The sequence below is a fragment of the Nicotiana tabacum genome, chromosome 22 (genome assembly GCF_000715075.1).
Source record: "Nicotiana tabacum cultivar K326 chromosome 22, ASM71507v2, whole genome shotgun sequence".
NCBI classification, from domain to species: Eukaryota; Viridiplantae; Streptophyta; class Magnoliopsida; order Solanales; family Solanaceae; genus Nicotiana; species Nicotiana tabacum.
The window spans coordinates 78,427,661-78,443,277 of NC_134101.1; the positions used below are offsets into that span (position 1 = coordinate 78,427,661).

At 42.0% G+C, this 15,617-nt stretch overlaps 1 protein-coding gene across 3 annotated transcripts; it reads left to right on the forward strand.

Moving 5' to 3' along the window:
• The first annotated feature begins 225 nt into the window (after positions 1–225).
• On the forward strand, positions 226–5,006 carry LOC107803521 (zinc finger CCCH domain-containing protein 67). Of its 3 annotated transcripts, none has more exons than XM_016627259.2 (6): positions 226–866; positions 1,851–1,922; positions 3,063–3,182; positions 3,259–3,528; positions 3,986–4,240; positions 4,583–5,006. In XM_016627259.2, the coding sequence occupies exons 1-6, from the start codon at positions 333–335 to the stop codon at positions 4,766–4,768; spliced, it is 1,437 nt and encodes a 478-aa protein (XP_016482745.1). In that variant the 5' UTR covers positions 226–332; the 3' UTR covers positions 4,769–5,006. The 3 variants fall into 3 exon arrangements, with proteins under 3 accessions (XP_016482745.1, XP_016482747.1, XP_016482746.1); XM_016627261.2 differs by having other exon boundaries at positions 1,857–1,922; XM_016627260.2 differs by having other exon boundaries at positions 228–866; positions 1,854–1,922.
• Positions 5,007–15,617: the final 10,611 nt, after the last annotated feature.

Genomic DNA, 15,617 nt, shown 5'->3' on the forward strand with positions numbered 1-15,617 from the left:
CCCAATCAATCGTGTCATTAATGTAATAAAGATGCAAAGATTAAATAGCTTTTTTGAGTATATATATTTTTCCCCAGAATGATGAAGGTTCATTATAGGGAAAGCAGGAAAAAGGAAATAAAATCTCCAAGCAAAGCAGGAAATAAAAAGAAAAGGCAAAAAGGAAGCAAAAAGAACATTGAAAAAGAAAAAGAAAAAAAAAAGAAAGACGGTATAAATAAGTGCAGGGGTCACAATCGCCACTGATTTTGGCTACTGTCCGCTACTCCCTCACTAACTCTACCGAAAATGCAGAATCAGGGTTTTACAGTTTGAACTGTAGAGGTGCAACAATGGAAGCCATTGAATCACAACAACACATTCAAAACCTAAATGACTCTACACTTGAGAAACAAGGCCTAGGGCTTGATCCTCAACCTTCGTTTTCACCGGATCCCAATGTTCAAAACCCTCCTCAGAATTTACCAGACGCTGTGGAAAGCGACGATGACGATGAGATAGCGTTGCAATTCATCTGCGAAGAGCTTCAGGGTCTAGTCTTGAACCAGGCTTATATTGAAGAGAGATCACAAGGAGAAAATCATGAAGAGAATGGAAGAGAAAAATCTGAAAATGAGTGCGGAGATAATTATTATGGAGGTGGTGACTATACTTGGAGTGAAAATGGAAACGAAAATGAGAACGACGTGGAAAATGAGAACAGTGATGTGGCGGGTTCGAAGCAATGGGGATTTAATGGGAATAGGAGGGGGTTGAATCACCCGTTGAGACCCGATGCTGCAGATTGTGCTTATTATATGAAAACAGGGACGTGTAAATACGGATTGAATTGCAAGTTTAATCACCCTTCCCAAAGACGAAATCAGGTATGACGTGATGGGTTTGAAGTGAGTCTCCTTTTTTTTTGGATTGATTTTGAAGTTGTTTTCCCTTTTCTGTTCCTGAGCCAAGGTCTACCGAAAACAGATAAGGTGGGGTAAGGTCTGCGTATACACTGCCCTCCCCAGACCCTTCTTGTGTCACTTTACTGGGTTTGTTGTTGTTGTTGATTTTGAAGTTGTTTATCTATGCTTATTCTATGTTTTGTGGATTGAGTTAATGATATTTGTTGAATAAAATGAGTGTTGCGGGTGGATCTTAATAGTAGAGGATGTCTAGTGTTAAGAATGCAGCATGTGATGTGTGCATTAGGCTAGGCGATGTTGGGTTTGAACCCCGCCGCTGACAAAAGCATGGTATTTAAGTGGAGAAAGATAAAGTCGCGAGATCATTATTCACCTAGTTTCAAACCCTACGGTACTGGCCCTCGAGGATTCTCAGTCATGTCAAAAAAATAGAGGATTGTGGTGTTCTACTTATATGTTTGTAAAACATACAGGTTTACTAAACTTGTTTCTCGTGCACATGGAGTAATGGGAATGAAGTGGGCCCAAATGGTGCCAAGTGGATATGAGGATTCATATGGCCGACACCTACTATTTCGAGGTTGATCGTGGTTGTTATTGCACTTCTGAAGTAATGATGGAATTGGGCATGCAAGCTAACAGATTTCTACTTCATAATTAATTACGGGACATGATAAATCATGCATTGAAATCTAATGGCTTTTAGTTGACATCTATGTGAGAGGATGAGTAGGATTAGAATTTGTCTGATTTAGTAGGATGGTTGTCTGGAGATAATGTTGATCTTTGTGGTGGTCTTTCTCGCATTTACTTTTTCTCGCATTTACTAGTCATATGCTTAGGTTAGATGTTATTTACTTACCATATCAAAAACAATATGCTTAGGCTATATGTTAAAATTGTTTGGTGATGATTACGTTATTGAGTTCATTTGTGACTTCTTAGCAGCAGTGGGCGATGGAGAAGGGCAAGCAAAAGGACGACAGCGAGGAAAGAGCAGGGCAGATTGAATGCAAGGTTATGGAATTTATCATAGTTGAGAAACAGGATAGAGGAGGAAAATCCTTGTTTCTTCTATGCTTGCTCTCTTTGGGACTAATTTGGTTTGATGTTGAATATTGTGTATCATAATGTACACATTAATGTTATTGTTTTTTAAAATACAGCCCCTTTGATATCCAGTGATAAACTTGTTTATTTACGTGCACCTATTGTCTACCATTTAATATATTCCAAAGACACATTAGGTGATGGCTGATTGTGAATAATAATCTAGTTTGAGAGACGATTTATGTTAAAAATCAGGTCTTACATACTTTTTTTGTATGGGTAGTCATCTTGATCTAGCTATATCTGGTGATTTGGCTGCATGATTAATACAATCTGACATAATAAACTAGTTTGGCTTAGAATAGTAAGGGTGCATTATCGATAAGTAGAATTTAACATATTTATTTAAAAACTTGTGTTTTAGTGCCTGCTCCTCATGAGATGATGAAGAGAACATAGCAAAATGTCATAGTTAATATAGTTTGAACATAATGACTTTAGATAATTACTTATTCTAACTTGTATACAAAGATAAAAAACAATTTATAAGCAAAACTAATTAGCATGTAAATATGCAGAATGACCATCTTTGGAGATATCTCCATTTGTCACTTACAATTGACTCTTAGAATATGTCTTTATTTGATAAAGTATTTTATTAATATGAACTGCTCCTAGGATTTCTATCTGTGTGGCTTGTTTTAATTATTTTGAGCCCTGGTTAAAGCATGTAACAATTTCTTTCCCAAAGTAGCTGTAGAGGCACATCAAGTGGAGCCAGTGTGCAAGCTGGAATAGGTTGTAGTATGAGAAAGTAAATGTTATGATCATAGTGTTTTAACATCAAATACTGGTAATTGCTGAGGGAGAAGTTCCCCACCTGTGGTGCATGGGAGGTCTTCCTTTTTGTTAGTAGGTAGTTCTAGGCATTTCCTTCACTTTTAAAGGTTCTATATCGAAAGGGGTAATGAATTTTCCATTACTTTTGGCTGCATATAGCAAGATAGCATCGTTGTTTTTGTTAAGTACTCAAACTTTCAACATGTATTGAAGGTAGCATTTTTAGTTTTGCTAAAGTTTTTGCTTTTTCCATTGATTTTCTTGCAGTATTACCTGACAGAAGGTGGGTGCAAGTATGGAAATGCCTGTAAATATTATCATAGCAGGAGAAAGGGTGCGATCTCACCTGTTCTGAATATTAACTTTCTTGGCCTTCCAATTCGACCGGTATTGCTCCTTTCCGTCATTCAGAACCTTTTTGAATTTGAGAATTATGTTTTTAAGGGATTTGTCTTCATTTCAGGGAGAAAAGGATTGCCCCTACTATATGCGCACTGGCTCCTGCAAGTATGGATCCAATTGCAGGTTTCATCATCCTGATCCATCTACAGTGGCTGGAGGTGATCCTTCTTCTGGATACAACGGCGGATCTGCTCCAGTAAAAAGTGCCCCCTACCCGACAGGGTCTTCCTGGTCTTCGCCAAGAGCATTGAATGGGACAGCTTCTTTTGTACCAGTGGTATATCCAGCAAGTCAAGGCATTCCTCTAAGTCCACAATGGAATGGATATCTGGTAATTTTGTTATTTAATTTAACTGCCTTGTTTATGAAACAATTGTTGTTTATGGTTTGTCCTGCAAGTTGGGTCATCGTGTCTTTAGTACTTCAGTTAATCCGTATTTTCTTAGATTCAGAATTTATTGATCCTGTTACTTCTATTCCCGGCAAATTTAACATGTAAGAGAAGGGATTATACTAGTATATTTCTAGCTTATTGAAGTGACAGAACAGCGGTTAGTCAAGCCTTGTGCCATGTCATTCTGTCTTGGTTCAAGAAACTAGATGATTTTTGGACATATGTTAAATACACTACAAAGAAAAGATTTTCTATGATGTCATATGCTGTGACTTTGGGTGAAGTTTATAATCCTTTATCTGTCTTAGTTTTTTAAATCATAATACTTTTTTAGTAGAATGTTTGCATATTGTTTAATAAGTTTCCTCTGACTTGTTTGTTTTTGGTGATTCAGGCCCCAGTCTATCCAACCTCAGGGAAGAGTCTACCTACACCTCCAGCATTTACAATGAAGGATCCAGCAATTAAGACAAACTTCTATACCCGAGCTCAACAGCCATGGCTTGTTGAAGAATACCCTGAACGGCCAAGTCAACCTGATTGCAGTTACTTTATTAAAACAGGAGACTGCAAATTTCACCATCCAAAGAATCAAACATCTAAGACAAACATGAGTGTTCTCAATGACAAGGGCCTGCCACTAAGACCAGTAAGTTTTTCTTCTGTCTAGATTTAAACGCATGTTGGTATTTCTTATGTCAATAAGATATTTAGCTGGGGTCTTAGAACACTTTTAATTTGCTAAATTGCCTTAAAAAAAAAAATATCTGAATTCCCTCTGACTCTGCACAAGCAATTTCTTCAAGGAACACTTAATTCCTTACACCGATGTTTGTTCAAGGTTGTTTGTTGACATAACAGTACTTGGCCAAGATAAAAGGGCTCTTCTTTTTTATTTTATATATTCTAACAGGTAATCTCAATTATGAACCAAATAGTAGTGAACTTGTGATTTGCATCCACAATTTATTTCTGTGTTTTATAAATGTAGGATCAAGCTGTCTGTTCATTCTACAGCCGTTATGGGATTTGCAAGTTTGGACCTGCTTGTAAGTTTGACCATCCAGAACATTATGACAACTCAGCTTCCTCTATTGGGTCTGTCTTTGATCAGCGCAACTCTGCTACCTCATATGGCTCTAGGTGGCGAGGAAAGGAAACAGAAGTGGCTCTCTAATGCAGTAGTCTTTGGAAGAAGTTTTTGCTAATAGAAAACACAGGGCGTTTCCATTTTCTCTGACTTGAAACTCTATAGAGATAATCTTGCTAATGTTTTATATTATCCAAATAGGATTTTGTATATTATCCATATGCATGTTTTTAGATTAGATGAGGGTATATGGATGTTGATGCAGCAGTACATCACTAGGAACATTAACTTAATCAGGATATGCAACCCCTTTTCTTCCCTTGAATATCGTTCGAAGTTTTCATTTGCCTTTTCCGCTATAGGAGTCTTTTTAGAGATTTATACGCATGTAGAAAATTTGAAAAACTTCTCGTCTTAGATAACCTAATTTTTTGAATATTGGAGTGAGACTAGTTCAGTTACATGAAGTGACATAGATAATAAGGATTAATATAGTTGATCCCCGCTAGTTTGGGATTGAGACGTATCTGCCAGTGTTTGTAGCTCCATATGATATTAAACTTGTTGGTATTTCAGTACAACGTAACCTAGAACTGTGACTTTGGTCTTTAGTTAATTCTTTTGAATATATATATATATATATATATATATATATATATATATATATATATATATATATGTTTACCCGAAAAATTGGATAGAGTTAAATTTGTATATGGTTCATAGGATACGTGATATAACTTGATACAAATTACAGAGTGAAATAAAAATATATATATTCTTTGACAGATGGAATGAAATATAAAGCAGAGAAAAAGGAAATGTTGATCAACAAGGCAAAGTAAATGAGCCCAAAAGTATTAATCTCTCTGAAGTTGTCTTTTTTTACAATCTATGCTTATGCTTTCAAGGATTTCTCCCTTTATAGTATAGGGTTCCTACTTTATCTATAAAAAATATATAGTGGAGAACCCATGATAAATTGTCTTTTGCTCGATTCCTGCCAAGATTCTCTCCCCCGGTGCGGTTGCAACGTCCCTTGTCTGTGAGCTCGATACCGGCTCGAGCTCGGTATTGGATCGAACCCTCGGCCTTGGTTCGAGCTCGACTCTGACTTGGAGTCTCGATATTCGGGGTGAGTGTTGGTCGGTCTATGCATCTTCGATAATCTCCGCTTTGCCTCGTAGTTCAATTTGGATATGAGCTCGATAATGATGCCGAGCTTGTCGTTGATCGGTCTTAGAGCTCGAAGCTCGACGTCCTTACTTCGGACCTCGACCCGTCGTCACGCAGATGCCCTTTGATCGAAGTATTATCACCTCGACCAGTCCGTACGACTGACTTAATCGGTTTTGACCGTACACAGATAGTCCCCTCGTTTCTCGGAAAAGGATGTGGCGCGAAACGATATGATTTCCTAACAGCTCGATCAGATATATGCTGACGTCTGCATCGATCCCGACTATGACGTACGTGATAGCTGTCTCATCGGTTCAATTTTACCAAGGCATTTAATGTGTGTCAGACGGTGATCGGCCACCGCTGATACTGAATCGTCATTGCTTCAATCTATAAATAACCCTTCCTTCCGCCATTCATCACTTTTGCATCTTCAATCTTCCAAATTTTCTAAGTTCCCTTTCGTCTTTTCTGAGTTTTCTGTTTGCAAATCTGTGAGTTTTACTGCAAATTCTTTCTTAAAACACCAAATACTCCCGTTCTTTGTTCACGAAATTTTAAATGGCTAAAACGTCTAAAACTTTTCCGCAAAAAGAGACACATTCCTTCATCTCGACTTGCTGGTGGCGAGGATGTGGAAGAATCCCGCCCTGAGGAATTCGTTCCGGTAGGGTGCTCGACTGTAGGTTATTTTAAAATTGAAAAGTCTTCTCCGATACCGGGCCGGTGTAAGCCGATGTCGAGGTACCAATGTTCAATTACTGAGAAAGTTCTCGATAAAGTCATACAAGAATGCAACTGGGATAAACAACTTGTAGTAATCCCATCGCATGATGAATCAATTACTACCCACGTCGAAGGGTTCTTAAGTGTTTACACTTATCCTTTCACGTTGGGCCCTCTAGACCCTGTCATCGTTGCCTTCTGTAAGAGGTACGATGTGACCCTCGGCCAGATCCATCCTTCCTTTTGGAGGATAGTGATTCTTCTTCGATTTTTCTCGAGAAAAGTCGATGGGCATATCTTCACCCTCGATCATCTTATGCGGCTCTACAGTCCCCGACTTTATCGAGGAGGGTTGATCAAGCTTGCTCGTCGAGCAACCGAAGCGCCATTCTCGAGCATAGACGAGACTCGGGATCGGGGTTGGATGGGCCGTTTTGTTTGAATCAAAACCTCGGACCTGATCCCTGCCGATGACTTACCATTTGCCGAGAAATGGAATATGAGCCGTGAGTAAACGTTTCTTTTTGCCCATTTTGATTTTGTGATTACCTTTCATTTTGTTGATCCATTTTTCTTTTCTTATCACAACCGTAGCTCGGATGCCGGAACCGATCCCGGATCTTAAACAATAGGTCGAAGGTCTGGTGTTACAGAGATCGTACTCTGAGCGTGCTTGGGTCGAATTATCAAAGGGTCGATGGGAGGCCCGCAATCATGGTAAATCTTTTTATCGATTTGTCCCTTTATCGGTTTGTATGGTAAATCTCCCCTTTCCCCCTTTGTAGGACTCGGTAAAGATGTAGTCATGAGGCCTCCATCTGGTGATGAAGAAGTTCCTGCCCTGAAGCAGGTAAAAGAAAGGAAGAGAAAAGACGTATCGGGCTCCCCGAGCTCGAAAAAGAAGAAACCGGCTAAGAGATCTCGAAAGCCGAAGGGGGGCTCTGGTGTTATGTCTTCGGAAGTGGCCCGCCATTTAAGGGACAAGCCTGAACAAGGAGAGGAGAATTTAGCATACGTACGGGATAATGTTGTGATTCAACGGTCTTCCAATTTGGTGGAAGCAAATCCGGGAACCCTGGCCATAATCCTAGAACAAGAAGAAGCCGAGATTATCCCTTCTCGAGCTAAGATGATTGAAAGGGATACCGAGGGTGGGTCTTCTCGGGCAGTAGAAGATATTTCAAGGGATGAGTTCGGGATAATTGACATTAGCGGATCCCCTCAGATTTCGGATGCCATGATTCGAGAGGCCAGCATGTTAGAGGATCGGTCCTATGAGGGTATTCAGGAGTCGGACGATATCCACGGTTTTTTGGAGGGGCTTGAGCCAGGTGCCTCGGAGGAGGTTAACGGTTTTTGTGGAATGCCGGTACCCAAAAAGGCATCGTGGTCGGGTTCTACCGAGCCTTCATTGATTCACAAACTGGTGGACCGATTCCCAGCCCCGAGTATCGATCCCAACCGAAGGCGGAAGATAGTGCTCTCCGTACCTGAGGATACCCGAATTTTTTCTCCCCCTGTGGGGATTGCCAGTTACCTTCGGTCCTTGGTAACCGAAGAAGATCAATCAGTGATGAATGGGGTAGGGCCCGCCTGTCTCTTCAACAAGGCCAACATGCTTTGAATCGGGTAACTCTGATGGCATTTTTGCCACTTCTTTTAGAATTGTAGGTAATTCTAATGTTTCTCCTTCTGTTTATAGGCTTCGGTGTTGCATCACGAGGCCTTTCTTCGAATCCGGGAGGAGCATGATGCCGAGGTTTGGAGCCTCATTGAGAAGAGTGACTCGTACAAGCTCCTTAGTGAAAACCTTCGAGCAGATTTGACAGCGGCTCGGGAGGAGCATGAAGAGATAGCTGAGCAGGTATTCCAAATATTCCATGATAGTGAAGATGAAAAAGAGATAACCACTAACGATCCGATTCTGTAGGTTCGGCAGAGGATCGAGCAGATTGGACGACTTAAATCACAGGTAGATGCACTACTGGCTGAGGCAGAAGAATTTAAAAAGTGTATGGATATCCTTGCCTCAAAAAAGGGAGCTGTTCAAGCTCAGTTGGAGCTGTCTGATGCCCAACTTTGATATGCGAAAGAAAATGCTTCGGGGCTGATCGAAAAGATGAAAGAGCTTTAGCATCGGTTGGATTTGGCCACTTCAAATAAAGCAGATTTGGCTAAAGAACTTGAAGTGGCCAGATCTGAGGTGATCGGGGCCAATAAAAGAGCCGATGCAAAAGTGGCTCAGTTCGGGATCGATGTTGAGGTTAACTAAGCCAAAGCTAAGAGCATGGTCAAACATGCAAAATGGCAAGCTCGGAGAGAAGCTCTCGAGGAGGTCAGAGCTCAGGGCTTTGATATTGGGGCCGAGATTGAAGTCGTCGGGGAGAAGGAGAACAAAGCTCATAGGTTGGCCTTTCCTGAGGAGGACTCCGATGACTCGGGGGAGTCTGAAGATGAGGAAGATGCCGAGAACACGGCCTCTGATGAAGATTGAATCATTTAGGGCCTTAGGTCGTTTGCTGCATTCTTTTGATACCGCTTTCGGTTTTTGTATACAGAACTTCCTTTTGGCTGAGTTGCCGCCTTTGTACAAAAATTTGTAAATATAAATCTTTCTTCCTTTTGAAGCAAAATAGCCTTTTAAGCTAAATAGATAGTTTGAATTTTAATCTATGTTGCCTTCGGGCCTTGTGGGTAGTCCCCTTTGCTTTATCGGGCTCAAACAACCTTCAGCCTTTAAATAGTCAAGTGTTCGTTTGAACTCGAAGTAATGAGTAATGTTACTCGAAGTAATGTAGCCCGTAGGCGTAATGGTCGAGTGAGTGCTTGCTTGAACTCGAAATAAAAGTAGCCCATAGGCTTAGTAGTTGAGTGAATGATTCGAACTCGAAGTAATGTAGCCCGTAGGCATAATGGTCGAGTGAGAGCTTGCTCGAACTCGAAATAAAAGTAGCCCGTAGGCTTAGTAGTCGAGTGAATGATTCGAACTCGAAGTAATGTAGCCCGTAGGCGTAATGGTCGAGAGAGTGCATGCTCGAACTCGAAATAAAAGTTGCCCGTAGGCTTAGTAGTCGAGTGAATGATTCGAACTCCAAGTAATGTAGCCAGTAGGTGTAATGGTCGAGTGAGTGCTTGCTCGAACTAAAAATAAAAATAGCCCGTAGGCTTAGTAGTCGAGTGAATGATTCGAACTCGAAGTAATGTAGCCAGTAGGCGTAATGGTCGAGTGAGTGCTTGCTCGTCGAAATAAAAGTAGCTTGTAGGCTTAGTTGTCGAGTGAATGATTCGAACTCGAAATAATGCAGCCCGTAGGCGTAATGGTCAAGTGAGTGCTTGCTCGAACTCGAAATAAAAGTAGCATGTAGGCTTAGTAGTCGAGTGAATGATTCGAACTCGAAGTAATGTAGCCAGTAGGCATAATGGTCGAGTGAGTGCTTGCTCAAACTCGAAATAAAAGTAGCCCGTAGGCTTAGTAGTCGAGTGAATGATTCAAACTCGAAGTAATGTAGCATGTAGGCATAATGGTCGAGTGAGTGCTTGCTCGAACTCGAAATAAAAGTAGCCCATAGGCTTAGTAGTCGAGTGAATGATTCGAACTCGAAGTAATGTAGGCCGTAGGCATAATGGTCGAGTGAGTGCTTGCTCGAACTCGAAATAAAAGTAGCCCGTAGGCTTAGTAGTCGAGTGAATGATTCGAACTCGAAGTAATGTAGCCCGTAGGCGTAATGGTCGAGAGAGTGCATGCTCGAACTCGAAATAAAAGTTGCCCGTAGGCTTAGTAGTCGAGTGAATGATTCGAACTCCAAGTAATGTAGCCAGTAGGTGTAATGGTCGAGTGAGTGCTTGCTCGAACTAAAAATAAAAATAGCCCGTAGGCTTAGTAGTCGAGTGAATGATTCGAACTCGAAGTAATGTAGCCAGTAGGCGTAATGGTCGAGTGAGTGCTTGCTCGTCGAAATAAAAGTAGCTTGTAGGCTTAGTTGTCGAGTGAATGATTCGAACTCGAAATAATGCAGCCCGTAGGCATAATGGTCAAGTGAGTGCTTGCTCGAACTCGAAATAAAAGTAGCATGTAGGCTTAGTAGTCGAGTGAATGATTCGAACTCGAAGTAATGTAGCCAGTAGGCATAATGGTCGAGTGAGTGCTTGCTCAAACTCGAAATAAAAGTAGCCCATAGGCTTAGTAGTCGAGTGAATGATTCAAACTCGAAGTAATGTAGCATGTAGGCATAATGGTCGAGTGAGTGCTTGCTCGAACTCGAAATAAAAGTAGCCCATAGGCTTAGTAGTCGAGTGAATGATTCGAACTCGAAGTAATGTAGGCCGTAGGCATAATGGTCGAGTGCGTGCGTGCTCGAACTCGAAATAAAATTAGCATGTAGGCTTAGTAGTTGAGTGAATGATTCGAACTCGAAGTAATGTAGCCCGTAGGCGTAATGGTCAAGTGAGTGCTTGCTCGAACTCGAAATAAAAGTAGCTCGTAGGCTTAGTAGTCGAGTGAATGATTCGAACTCGAAGTAATGTAGCTAGCAGGCATAATGGTCGAGTGAGTGCTTGCTCGAACTCGAAATAAAAGTATCACGTAGGCTTAGTACTCGAGTGAATGATTCGAACTCGAAGTAATGTAGCCCGTAGGCATAATGGTCGAGTGAGTGTTTGCTCGAACTCGAAATAAAAGTAGCCCGTAGGCTTAGTAGTCGAGTGAATGATTCGAACTCGAAGTAATGTAACCAATAGGCGTAATGGTCGAGTGAGTGCTTGCTCGAACTCGAAATAAAAGTAGCCGGTAGGCTTAGTAGTCGAGTGAATGATTCGAACTCGAAGTAATGTAGCCAGTAGGCGTAATGGTCGAGTGAGTGCTTGCTCGTCGAAATAAAAGTAGCTTGTAGGCTTAGTTGTCGAGTGAATGATTCGAACTCGAAGTAATGTAGCCCGTAGGCGTAATGGTCGAGTGAGTGCTTGCTCGAACTCGAAATAAAAGTAGCATGTAGGCTTAGTAGTCGAGTGAATGATTCGAACTCCAAGTAATATAGCCTGTAGGCGTAATGGTCGAGTGAGTGCTTGCTCGAACTCGAAATAAAAGTAGCCGGTAGGCTTAGTAGTCGAGTGAATGATTCGAACTCGAAGTAATGTAGCCAGTAGGCGTAATGGTCGAGTGAGTGCTTGCTCATCGAAATAATAGTAGCTTGTAGGCTTAGTTGTCAAGTGAATGATTCGAACTCGAAGTAATGTAGCCCGTAGGCGTAATGGTCGAGTGAGTGCTTGCTCGAACTCGAAATAAAAGTAGCATGTAGGCTTAGTAGTCGAGGGAATGATTCGAACTCGAAGTAATGTAGCCTGTAGGCGTAATGGTCGAGTGAGTGCTTGCTTGAACTCGAAATAAAAGTAGCCCATAGGCTTAGTAGTCGAGTGAATGATTCGAACTCGAAGTAAGGTAGCCCGTAGGCATAATGGTCGAGTGAGAGCTTGCTCGAACTCGAAATAAAAGTAGCCCGTAGGCTTAGTAGTCGAGTGAATGATTCGAACTCGAAGAAATGTAGCCCGTAGGCGTAATGGTCGAGAGAGTGCATGCTCGAACTCGAAATAAAAGTTGCCCGTAGGCTTAGTAGTCGAGTGAATGATTCGAACTCCAAGTAATGTAGCCAGTAGGTGTAATGGTCGAGTGAGTGCTTGCTCGAACTAAAAATAAAAATAGCCCGTAGGCTTAGTAGTCGAGTGAATGATTCGAACTCGAAGTAATGTAGCCAGTAGGCGTAATGGTCGAGTGAGTGCTTGCTCATCGAAATAATAGTAGCTTGTAGGCTTAGTTGTCAAGTGAATGATTCGAACTCGAAGTAATGTAGCCCGTAGGCGTAATGGTCGAGTGAGTGCTTGCTCGAACTCGAAATAAAAGTAGCATATAGGCTTAGTAGTCGAGGGAATGATTCGAACTCGAAGTAATGTTGCCTGTAGGCGTAATGGTCGAGTGAGTGCTTGCTTGAACTCGAAATAAAAGTAGCCCATAGGCTTAGTAGTCGAGTGAATGATTCGAACTCGAAGTAAGGTAGCCCGTAGGCATAATGGTCGAGTGAGAGCTTGCTCGAACTCGAAATAAAAGTAGCCCGTAGGCTTAGTAGTCGAGTGAATGATTCGAACTCGAAGTAATGTAGCCCGTAGGCGTAATGGTCGAGAGAGTGCATGCTCGAACTCGAAATAAAAGTTGCCCGTAGGCTTAGTAGTCGAGTGAATGATTCGAACTCCAAGTAATGTAGCCAGTAGGTGTAATGGTCGAGTGAGTGCTTGCTCGAACTAAAAATAAAAATAGCCCGTAGGCTTAGTAGTCGAGTGAATGATTCGAACTCGAAGTAATGTAGCCAGTAGGCGTAATGGTCGAGTGAGTGCTTGCTCGTCGAAATAAAAGTAGCTTGTAGGCTTAGTTGTCGAGTGAATGATTCGAACTCGAAATAATGCAGCCCGTAGGCGTAATGGTCAAGTGAGTGCTTGCTCGAACTCGAAATAAAAGTAGCATGTAGGCTTAGTAGTCGAGTGAATGATTCGAACTCGAAGTAATGTAGCCAGTAGGCATAATGGTCGAGTGAGTGCTTGCTCAAACTCGAAATAAAAGTAGCCCGTAGGCTTAGTAGTCGAGTGAATGATTCAAACTCGAAGTAATGTAGCATGTAGGCATAATGGTCGAGTGAGTGCTTGCTCGAACTCGAAATAAAAGTAGCCCATAGGCTTAGTAGTCGAGTGAATGATTCGAACTCGAAGTAATGTAGGCCGTAGGCATAATGGTCGAGTGAGTGCTTGCTCGAACTCGAAATAAAAGTAGCCCGTAGGCTTAGTAGTCGAGTGAATGATTCGAACTCGAAGTAATGTAGCCCGTAGGCGTAATGGTCGAGAGAGTGCATGCTCGAACTCGAAATAAAAGTTGCCCGTAGGCTTAGTAGTCGAGTGAATGATTTGAACTCCAAGTAATGTAGCCAGTAGGTGTAATGGTCGTGTGAGTGCTTGCTCGAACTAAAAATAAAAATAGCCCGTAGGCTTAGTAGTCGAGTGAATGATTCGAACTCGAAGTAATGTAGCCAGTAGGCGTAATGGTCGAGTGAGTGCTTGCTCGTCGAAATAAAAGTAGCTTGTAGGCTTAGTTGTCGAGTGAATGATTCGAACTCGAAATAATGCAGCCCGTAGGCGTAATGGTCAAGTGAGTGCTTGCTCGAACTCGAAATAAAAGTAGCATGTAGGCTTAGTAGTCGAGTGAATGATTCGAACTCGAAGTAATGTAGCCAGTAGGCGTAATGGTCGAGTGAGTGCTTGCTCGTCGAAATAAAAGTAGCTTGTAGGCTTAGTTGTCGAGTGAATGATTCGAACTCGAAGTAATGTAGCCCGTAGGCGTAATGGTCGAGTGAGTGCTTGCTCGAACTCGAAATAAAAGTAGCATGTAGGCTTAGTAGTCGAGTGAATGATTCGAACTCCAAGTAATATAGCCTGTAGGCATAATGGTCGAGTGAGTGCTTGCTCGAACTCGAAATAAAAGTAGCCGGTAGGCTTAGTAGTCGAGTGAATGATTCGAACTCGAAGTAATGTAGCCAGTAGGCGTAATGGTCGAGTGAGTGCTTGCTCATCGAAATAATAGTAGCTTATAGGCTTAGTTGTCAAGTGAATGATTCGAACTCGAAGTAATGTAGCCCGTAGGCGTAATGGTCGAGTGAGTGCTTGCTCGAACTCGAAATAAAAGTAGCATGTAGGCTTAGTAGTCGAGTGAATGATTCGAACTCGAAGTAATGTAGCCTGTAGGCGTAATGGTCGAGTGAGTGCTTGCTTGAACTCGAAATAAAAGTAGCCCATAGGCTTAGTAGTCGAGTGAATGATTCGAACTCGAAGTAATGTAGCCCGTAGGCGTAATGGTCGAGTGAGAGCTTGCTCAAACTTGAAGTAAAAGTAGCCCGTAGGTTTAGTAGTCGAGTGAATGATTTGAACTCGAAGTAATGTAGCCCGTAGGCGTAATGGTCGAGAGAGTGCATGCTCGAACTCGAAATAAAAGTTGCCCGTAGGCTTAGTAGTCGAGTGAATGATTCGAACTCCAAGTAATGTAGCCAGTAGGCATAATGGTCGAGTGAGTGCTTGCTCGAACTAAAAATAAAAGTAGCCCGTAGGCTTAGTAGTCTAGTGAATGATTCGAACTCGAAGTCATGTAGCCAGTAGGCGTAATGGTCGAGTGAGTGCTTGCTCGTCGAAATAAAAGTAGCTTGTAGGCTTAGTTGTCGAGTGAATGATTCGAACTCGAAATAATGTAGCCCGTAGGCGTAATGGTCAAGCGAGTGCTTGCTCGAACTCGAAATAAAAGTAGCATGTAGGCTTAGTAGTCGAGTGAATGATTCGAACTCGAAGTAATGTAGCCAGTAGGCATAATGGTCGAGTGAGTGCTTGCTCAAACTCGAAATAAAAGTAGCCCGTAGGCTTAGTAGTCGAGTGAATGATTCAAACTCGAAGTAATGTAGCATGTAGGCATAATGGTCGAGTGAGTGCTTGCTCGAACTCGAAATAAAAGTAGCCCATAGGCTTAGTAGTCGAGTGAATGATTCGAACTCGAAGTAATGTAGCCCGTAGGCATAATGGTCGAGTGAGTGCTTGCTCGAACTCGAAATAAAAGTAGCATGTAGGCTTAGTAGTCGAGTGAATGATTCGAACTCGAAGTAATGTAGCCCGTAGGCGTAATGGTCGAGTGAGTGCTTGCTCGAGTTCGAAATAAAAGTAGCTCGTTGCCTTAGTAGTCGAGTGAATGATTCGAACTCGAAGTAATATAGCCTGCAGGCGTAATGGTCGAGTGAGTGCTTGCTCGAACTCGAAATAAAAGTAGCCCGTAGGCTTAGTACTCGAGTGAATTATTCGAACTCGAAGTAATGTAGTCCGTCGGCATAATGGTCGAGTGAGTGTTTGCTCGAACTTGAAATAAAAGTAGCCCGTAGGCTTAGTAGTCGAGTGAATGATTCGAACTCGAAGTAATGTAGCATGTAGGCATAATGGTCGAGTGAACGCTTGCTCGACCTCG

Bases quoted from the DNA above. Each gene is read 5' to 3' on its own strand.
- LOC107803521 (XM_016627259.2), top strand. From the start codon at position 333: ATGGAAGCCATTGAATCACAACAACACATTCAAAACCTAAATGACTCT. The intron at 1,923-3,062 runs GTTATGGAATTT...ATTTTCTTGCAG, and splicing joins CAGGGCAGATTGAATGCAAG to TATTACCTGACAGAAGGTGG. The intron at 3,529-3,985 runs GTAATTTTGTTA...TTGGTGATTCAG, and splicing joins CACAATGGAATGGATATCTG to GCCCCAGTCTATCCAACCTC.